This window comes from Crocodylus porosus, unplaced genomic scaffold (genome assembly GCF_001723895.1).
Source record: "Crocodylus porosus isolate Cpor-Errol unplaced genomic scaffold, CroPor_comp1, whole genome shotgun sequence".
Taxonomy (NCBI): Eukaryota; Metazoa; Chordata; order Crocodylia; family Crocodylidae; genus Crocodylus; species Crocodylus porosus.
The window spans coordinates 8,777,161-8,787,109 of NW_017728914.1; the positions used below are offsets into that span (position 1 = coordinate 8,777,161).

General features: G+C 39.7%; 1 protein-coding gene across 1 annotated transcript in view; it reads right to left on the bottom strand.

Annotated features, from left to right (window-relative positions):
* Window positions 1-9,949, bottom strand: part of DOCK2 (dedicator of cytokinesis 2) — a 519,632-nt gene that overhangs the window by 110,155 nt on the left and 399,528 nt on the right. The window contains exons 34-35 of the mRNA XM_019534715.1: window positions 1,440-1,540; window positions 1,297-1,355 (exon numbers count right to left, since the gene is read on the bottom strand). Of these exons, the coding sequence (XP_019390260.1) occupies window positions 1,297-1,355; window positions 1,440-1,540 (160 nt within the window). The remainder of the gene's footprint in view (window positions 1-1,296; window positions 1,356-1,439; window positions 1,541-9,949) is intronic.

The window sequence follows — 9,949 nt, forward strand, 5'->3', positions numbered from 1 at the left end:
CCCAGGTGCCAGAGCTACAGACCTGGGTCTGCAGCCCCCTGCCTCTGTTCCCCCCTGCTGCCTGCTGTGGGTGGCAAGGGTGGGTGCTGGCTCCCTGCTGCTGAACACACTCCCAAGATGGGTAGGGGGAATCTGCGCCCCCCAGATCTGTGCATGGGTCAGGCACGGGCTGTGGGCTTGGTCTCCCATCCTGCTGCCCTCGCTTGGGGGCCTCCACAGCCCAGCAGGTGTGAACTGGCATAGCAGGGAGCAGTGGCGCCATGTGGAGAAGCTGCTCACTGCTGACAGCTCCCCTGCACATGCTGCTGCTTTGAGGGGCACAATCCTGCACTGCTGTTCCCACTGCAGCCTCGCATCAGCAAGCAGCTTCTCTATGTGGCCCTGCTCTTTGCTGCTGCCCTGCTTCCCTCCCAACATGGAGTGTCCCACATGGAGACATTCCATGTCTTTCCCTAACACTTCTCCACTTCCACCCTCCACCCACACATCTACACCCTGCTCCCCACCTGCCCTGCTGGCTCTTCCCCCAGCCCTGGCAGTCACCCACACCTGCATCTGCCACCCAGGCTTCCCCCTCAGCCCTGCCAGTACCCCTATCCAAGACTCTCAACCCCCCAGCCCTGCCAGAGGGGGCCCCCAGCCCCCTGCAAGCCCCATTTACCTTAGGCTCCAAGAACAAACAGTGATCCTGAGCCAAACCTTGGGTGACAGAGCCTTAGGCCTCGCTCTTTCCCCCCTCTCCCTCCCCCTCCAGACAGGGTTAGGGGTTCCCCACCCTTTTTGCATTTAGCTCTTGCAGGCTGGAACTCCAACCATCTGCAGAGTTCTTTGCAAAAGTGGGAAATCTGCGGGTATCTCTGCTAAAAGGGAAAATCCATTTTTTCTCTGTTTTTCCATGGGAAATGGAAAACCCAGATCCCTGATTATAACAAAGGTGTGGTAGGTGAGACAGGTGGGCATACTACCCCAGACAGGTGGGCAGGCTGATGTAGTGACTGGCCCTGAGATGGCCGCCTGTTAGAATGTGGAATAGGATAAGATTTCTGAAATCATCAGGATATTCAGCCATCTTTGCTTAAATCTCAAAGCAACAGCTTGTAAAATAAAAATAAGAGGCTTCAGACAAATAATGTCATTTTGCTGGTGCTAGTACCAACCTGAGCTGCAGGAACAGGAATATTTGACAGTGTCAAAATCAGATACACTTCCAAATTTTAAATCATGTCACACATGCTCTTCAAAGAGAAGCAAGTATATTATAGATACAGAGGTGTTTGAGATGGTATATTTACTCACCTAGCTGGTACCACGTGTCACGGATAGCAAAACCAATTAAACGTCTCATATCTCCATATCTAGAGAGAACAGAAAAACATTGGCTTTAACAATACATCATAAAATTTAAGAAAAAATATATAAGATACTAATATATTACTTACTTATTCAGGATCTTATTGTACTTTGCATGAGAGAAGTTTTCTAATTGTAGAGAGTCCTGGGTAATAAAAGCCACTGCCAGATGAAAATAGTTGTTCCACAGCTGTAAATTGAATGTTCAAAGGTTATAATAGTGTTCAACTAGAATGGGAAGTAATATTAAACCATGCATAACCCTGAATAATTTATTAAGGCAAATGATGCAAGCAATACAAGGTTTTAATATTACTATTGTACAATTATAAAAAATCCATCTCTCATCTTTATGCTAACAGCTAGTCTCCATTTGTTCTTCACAACATAGTAGTTGCATAAATAGTACTCAAGAAGATTCATATGAAGTTCATTGGCTAATAACAATAAACCACAAACTCCAGCAGAGCTGGTAAAATACAGAACATCCCAATGAATCATAATTGCCCAGATCCAAAGGCATATAATGTATTTACATTGTACTTGAGAACTTTGTCAAAAAGACACACATTCATCTCTCTGGACCCTATTCTAACCAGATCTGGGGGCAAAAATCCAGTGACTTTCAAATGTGCATCCTATGTGTGAAACCAGGACATGTGGATCCTATTATTACTGAGTCATATACCTGCATTGAGAGAACAACTCTTGTATTTTAGTGTACAGTCTTTCCTTATTTCTGACATCAGATCACTTTATTCTCTTGTTAAGCAAAATAAAACACCAGTAACCTTTCCCACATGCTTAAGCAATGAATGGAAAACTTTACTACAATGCAGGCAGATATGAGCTTTCCCACTGAGTGAATGACTGATCACCCTAGGAACAGAAGTAATCAGTACTTTCAAAGGCTTATAAATAGGAAATATACTTTCAAAAGAATATTTTTACACTGTTTACACCTAAAAAAAAATAAGATAATGAATGTTGTAAGAAAGGAAACTTTAAAGGCTTTCATCAATTATTTTAAAGGATTAAACAAACCAGCAAGTGACTGTAACAAAAGTATTACCAACAGAAACATATACGGTTAAACATGTGCTAGACTGAGATTTCCACAAAATCTTATATACAGCTAATGCACTGCATAAAAAAGTGAGTTTTTAACACTCTGACCTGAAGAATTCTCTGTGCATAAACTAATACTATAGGGAGCAGATATCAACATCTGGCATAGCATATGAACAAAAAGGAAATGTTTCATATAGTAAATATGCCTTCAAATCCCTTTTACAACATCAAAAAAATGTTGCATTAAGGTTAACATATTCCTCCTTTAGTGGCTCACAGCTTCTCTAAAGTTTCCTTTACAGATTTTGCTTACTCAAAAGCCCTGAGGAAGGACTCTACAGCAAAGCTTTTGTTCTTGCTTTAAGTGTTTTAAGTCCATAGTTCATATTTATCCCTGGTGTGATTCTATGGACTTCAGTGGAATTAAGGCAGGGATTTATTTAGCTCAGCCTTTTTCATGGAATTCAAAGATAATCTGAATTCACCCAAACTAATAGAATCTTAATAAAAGAAGCATTTAGATATTAATTCAACATAGGACTGCAGCTTTTATCTGATATCAGCATTTGAACTACATCAACATCTAATTTTTTGACAGTATACAACACTACAGAATAATTTAAACCTTTCTCCCCTAAGACAAATTTTTTCAAGGTCAAAAACTCCAGTTTATGCAAGATTAATTCAACCCACTTCAGGGTGTCTAAAAGTTTCAGGTATATCAGTGTTTTCCAAATGGTATGCTGCGGCACACTGGTGTGCCGTCATCCATGTCCAGGTGTACCATGGAATCCTGGGGGGCGTGGCTCCAGGCAGTCTCTGTGCTGATACCCCCCCACCCCTCACTCAGCGTTTGGCCCCTCGCCACCCTCTCTCCCCCCTGCTCAGTGTTCAGCCAGTGTGCCGTGGGGCGGAGAAAGCCAGGTAAGTATGCCATGGGGTGGAAAAGATTGGGAAAGGCTGAGGTGTATAGGAACGATACATAAGGATGTAGAGAAGTAAGCAAGTATTTCCTATACCCTTTCCTTCTGTGGAAGGAAAAGGTCCCATTTTACAAATAAAGAAATTGGCAGGAAGAGATTAAGGATTTGTCTAAAACTAGAGCGTCAGACCTGAAATAATTGCTTATAAACTTCCAAAATTCAGGCTGGGCAAATACACTGTGCATTTCAGGCACTGAAGTCTCTTCTCTGTATTGAAGAACAATTTTTGACATGACATATTTCCCTTTGCACCAATGGAACAAATATGTGTAGGGTCTATTCCACATGCATCAACAGATACAAACCCAAAGTGTTAAAAGTTTTTAAATGGTTTTAATTAATCATACATATTTTTTACCTAGTTTTTATGTACGTTGGGTAAAAATTATCACTTTTTTATTTATCACTGTGTAGTAATGGAAAGCAGAAATCATGACTAAAGGTGACACAATAAATTGATTCTGGAATTTGAAAGAGAGCTCAGGTCTTCTAACTTTTGTTTTTACACCAAAACCTTTAAACTACAGCTCTATATTAGGGTCAAGGGGAGTACTATTTATGTACTAAGCATACTTGTCCAAAGGAAAAGGACTATAACTCACCTATGTTATCTGACATAAACCATAATAACTTCACCTAATCACATCACTTCTGTTATCCTCTGTACCATGTCTATTTATCACAATCCTGCCATGTCTCTGTCTATCCAAATCCCACAGTCCAGCATGTCTTTCTCCTCCATGAACTACCATCTTCAACTCAAATTTAACATTGTCAAAACTGACCCCCTTCCACATCCTCCCAAACACTGCCTGTCTCTTTCTGTTTCCTGTCATTGCTGACACTATTTCACCACTCAGAGAAAAAACAGTGGCTTATGTTCAGCTGCTTCTCTTCCCTTGCCCTACCCATCCAACCTATGTCCAAATTCTGCTGTTTATTCCTCAATAACACATTCAAAACTTCTGTTTTCTTCATGTTGGGTTGTCATGATCTCAGTTCTTGAATATTTCAATGTCTTTTTCTCTGACTTCCTCAACCCTTCCTGTCAATCCCTGCCTCCATTCAAAAGCTGCTGCTATAATCACCTTTTCTGGCTGTCACGCTTACTCAGTTTTGAATTCCTCTCCTTGTCCTTTGTTTTGCATTACATCAAATATCAGATCATTGTCCTCTTTTTCAAGGCTCTTAACAGTTCTACTCTATTTATGCCCTTGTCCCTTATATTACCTGGCTACCCCTTCATTTCACCAAGGATGCCAGCCTGGAGTTTATTAAAATCTCGTTAGTTTCATGACACAAACAGGCCATATCCTCAAATAAAAGATGCCAACCCCTACAACATATCAGATAAATATCATTCAGTTAACTGTTGCACATATACTTTAGCCCTTAAATAAACAAACAGAACACCAAACATCACTGCTGCCTGTATTGTTAAATATTTAAATCCTCTGCAGCAATCCTTCTGATCCCTAGTAGACTTTCATACTCAATAGATCTATGATATGAAAGAACTATAAATTAAAGCTATCCTGGTGCCTTTGTTTTGGTCATGTCTCTCCTGACTGCATAAGCCAGTGGAGGTCCACTTTTAAAAGCGTGTGCCACAGATTAGTTTGCCCTTCACCCTCCCTGAACGCCACTCTGATCCTCTTCCTGTGCCTAAGCAGCTGCTCTGCTTTCTGCTTCTTGCCCTATCTGCTACTGTGCTACCTGTGCCTTCCCTGATATGCCATGTGCCACACACACAGATTGCCTATGTCACATGTGCTGAAGGTTGGCCAAGCTAGCATAAGCCATATAAACACCATACCTCTTTATGTAGAAACTTAAGATAAAATCATGATTAGTTACTAAGTAGTATAACATTTTTTACATCCACAAGCAAATAACAATGCCACTCATGTGAGCTACAATAAATAATTACTGGAAACTAGGTTAGATGTCTATGATATATTAAATACAAGTGTCGCAGGCCACTAAGGTCCCTGCTCCTGTAAGAGCAGAAACTGCCTAGGGAGAGGGCCCTAAGCGCCAGATGGAAGCCCACAAGTGCAGGTTACTATGGCAACAGGATAATGAGTAAATTAGCCTGCACTTGCATCCTGTCAGCTGACCAGAAGAGGCAATATAGACCCCAAGGCTGGGGACTAGAGAGTTAGTTCTCTGTCAGCAGCCAAGGGGCAAGGACCTCTCAGAAAAGACACTCACCAGAGAGGCTTGGCTGCCTGTCCTACTCTGGGTAGGATTAAGGAGCTCCAGGAGCTCACCAGAGACCCTGGCTTATAAGACACTTAGTGCTGGGAAAAGCTTGATGTTTTAAAGGGACAGAGCACACCCTGAACTGCTTATTTTATGTTATAGCCTAGGGGCTCAGATTTTAGTTGCTGTTTGACTGGGGGATTGGGGTGAGGCTATTGGGGAAGGAGGTGGCCTCATTGGGGGACCACAATGGTATGGGATCCCCAGCACCAGAGAAGGGTGCGGCGATAAGGGGGTAAGCAGAACCCAGCACAGAGACAGGGCTGCAGAGAGCCCCCCAATATCAGGGTGCAACAATGGGCAGCCTCCCGCCTTAACTAACAACACAATTACCAACAAGGCATGGTGGGTGAGACAGGTGGGCGGCGTGACTCCCACTTTACCACAACAGGGTAATATTTTTGATACAGTCCTATCATATGAATATTAATACTGTCGTAAAGTAACCCAATGAGGGAATTAATGGTGTATTTAAGGATACAGTTTTAGTTGCGTTTCAGATATTTCTAGATATTTTTTAGCACATCCCTTATCTCTAAAGTAATTTCACCAGCCTGCAATAGACTAACATTATTACCAGTCCTAATACAGCAACAAAGATATAGAAAGAGTTTTAATGAAGGCGAGATTCTCTGCATTATTAAATTGCTGACTATGCATAGAGTACTTTCATATATGCAAAGAATACAGCATGAAAAGGAACTGAGGTTGAACAAACTGCAGTATGTATCAGTCACAGAAAGTGTTTACATTACTTCCTATGTAAGATGCTTTTTATTCTAGTTAAACAGAGTTTAAATGGGTAGAGATAAAGAAATCGAGCCTCTTAAAATCAGAACTCACACTCAGGAGCTCTTGAGATTACAGGTTTAATCTTTTGTGGCTGAGTCCTGTATCACGTTATATATATCATGGTAGGTGCTAAGTGCTTCTAACTTTCACTGAAGCCAATGATAGTAGATAGTACCGAGAATCTTAAAGAAAACTGCAAAACCTTGCAGGACTGTTATCAAGTTATTTTCTTTGCTAAAGCTATTGCTGTCTGTAGAGGTAGAACTGAAGTACAAATAGTCATGGCTAATAAATGTCTATAAAATGTATATAGTAACTTATATTGTGTACTTAAAAATAATAAGTCAAATCCAGTTTGTTTAATTAATTGAAACCAAGATGTCCTAAAATACTAAATTTTGGATAGCTTTTAAAATATTTCTACCAAGGTTTAACGGAACACTAAAGAATAATTTAAAACCTATTAAAAATACTTTCCACTACAAATATATTGTAATTTTTAAGAGCACAGCTACATCTGGACATTAGTTTCCTCCCTGTGAAATGCTATATGAATGTTCTACAATGCACAAAGAAGAAGAAATACATAAATGGATCCCCCTCCATACATGCAAAAGACCTTTTATAGTAAAAGACACAATCCAGTAAAAATAAGAAATGTATAAATATCACTATCCGGAATAATACAGAGTAAACAAAAAATGCTCAGAAAATTCACAAGGAAGACCTGACAATGCACATCAAAAGAACAGTAACATACAAAGACACCTGAATATAAGATCTAAGGAAGAATTAAAATGATGTAGCCTGAAAATATTAAGAACATATGATATGGTATACACATGTTTTCTGATGTCTCCTCTACCCATGCAGGTAAGGCTCTGAGGGATCTAATGTACAATCCACACAATCACAACTCCTGCCATGGCACACGTGGGACAGAATCGTGCATTAGATCCCATCGTGCCTTCTTGCCAGTGCAACGGGAGCCTGATCCTGGGCTCCCCTTGCACTGGCACGAAGCAAGCATCCACAGATGAGAGCCCCACCAGTTGAGGGTTTCCCAGCCACAGGGGCACCCCATATGTCCCTAGGGCTGAGAGATGATGGCAGTAGTCATCTTCCAGCTTGGAGACATGTGAAAGAAACCCCCAGGTCTGGGGGACTGTGGCTGCTGTGACAGCTAATTGTGCAATACCTCTAATGTGTAGAGGGCCTTATAGCTTTTGACTAGTTTTTCTACCTTTTGTGAGAAGGAAGTGATAATTAACTTCTGTATCATCTGTCTTGTGAAGTTTTCTTGTAATGTTTGTCACTATAGCAGATAAGCACCCTATTTCTTATGTATATCTACAATTTGCTGAAATTGTTTTGGTGGAGGTTTCCAGATATGCAATTTTAGTAAGCTGTGTGGCTATAATATGCTGATGCTGAAGCACAAGGTTTATCAAGTTAGTTCCAATAACTGAGCATGGCACAGTTAGAAAGATGAAAAAAAAGAGAGAGACTGAACATAACATGAGTAATAGTTATATATTTTTTTCAAGTCAGAACTTGACATGTAGGGGAGGGGGTATTAAAATAACATCCATTGCATAGAAGTAAAATGAAACAATGTTCCAGTAGGGCATGCATTTTTTTAAAAATCAGATATTTGTCAGAAGTAATTATGTCTGTATTTGGTTTTCTATTCATATAACATACAGTTTTATTTAAGAGCTTTATCCACCCAAAACCAAATATTATTTTATATTTTCAGATCAAGGAGTAAAACATGCCCAAATGACTTGCAAGGAAAAATGGAATGGTATTAAAAGAAAAATATCCTCTTCAAGTTCTGTGACATGCATGGGGGGAAAAAAAGAAACACAAGTGAGAATAGTTATTAAGACATGTTTTACTAATTACATATATTACACATTTGTTTTATATTACTGAAATGGCAATTTATATTTAAACGCATTAAACATTTTTATTTTCTACCAATATGTTAAAATATATTTCTACATATACAAATGTGGGGGGTGTTTTTTCCCCCCCAAAATTCTAGTGGCATCACACATTTCTTTATATTAAAAATCTCTGCCCACAGCAGTTAGACTGAACAGCTGCAAATTACCTCTAACATTCTTTAATGTAAACTAGGAGGCAGTTGTGAACATATGTGCTTTGTTACATCTATTTATACTGCCTGTTTGGGGATGTATTCCTCCTTTCTTGTGCTTCAACATTAACTCTCATTATCATTAATAAAGGCTATTTTGAGGGATGATTATATCTTTGATACATAAAAGTCACTATGAACTACGAGAAAACACAAAAATATAGAATTTAATTAAATAAAATCATTATAAAGATAAAAACTGCCATTGCAATTTTTGGAAGTTCAATCTGAAGTGCACAAAACATTCCAAAACTGTTTAATCCACTGGAAATATAGTAAAAAAAAGAATTAGATATTACTACAAATAATTGCAGTATGAAATTATAAAAAAGGATCAAATCCTGTTCTCAATGTGTTGCCTGAATGGAAGAACTGACTATATATAACAGGATTCCAGACAAACCCTGAGTTGACAGAGCCATGAATTGACAACATTATCAGATACAGCCAGTGACAGATGGTGCGTCCTACGGCTCATGTGTCAATCTTAAAACTGGTGAAATCTCTATGGAAGGTAAGGTCTGAGAGCTACCCATCTACCTTATTACCATTTCTTCTAGTAAAGGTATGTAACATGGAAATACACATCAAACCCCTACAGATCTCAGCTGTGAAACACAAAAGATGCAGAATATCTGCCCTCGCTGAAAAATTCTTCCACCACTATACAAGGGGACAGTATACATTTCGCCATGTTTGGGACCATATGTACCTACTAATAGGGTTCTCCATTACTAAATAATACCATGACAATGAATTAGACAGGCATTCTAACCATCAATGTCTCAAACAGACAAGACTTTCAAAATTAACCCTTGAATCCAAACAGCAAAATTTGCAGGCATTATAATTCCCTCATTCAAAATAAAATGTTTAACAGGTCTGAAATCATTTACCACAGTGATTTCAGAAGAAATTTCTTTCCTTGACAATTCAGGCTTCAGGACTCATGCTCTAACAGAGACAAATGAAAACAACAACAAAAATTCTCCTACAACTAAATGACATCTTGCAGCTTCATGGGCACTCGCATACCAAGCTCATGACATGAAGAAATACCTTGTTGATCTCAACTATTTTGACGGCAGTTCTGAATCTATTTTCTACTAACGGAATCCCTATATATCTGAAGGAACCCTTAAGTCTTCTTGTGCAAGCACCAACTGCTGAGGCAACTGGGACACTGCCAAGTGACTGAACTACCTGTTCCACTCAGCTCCTCAAAGCAACCTCCTCACAGTCTTACCTGCCACACCCATATAGAAATTGTATTTTACCCTAGGAGACAGGTTTCCAGAGTCCCTGAGTGTGTCCACTGGACCCC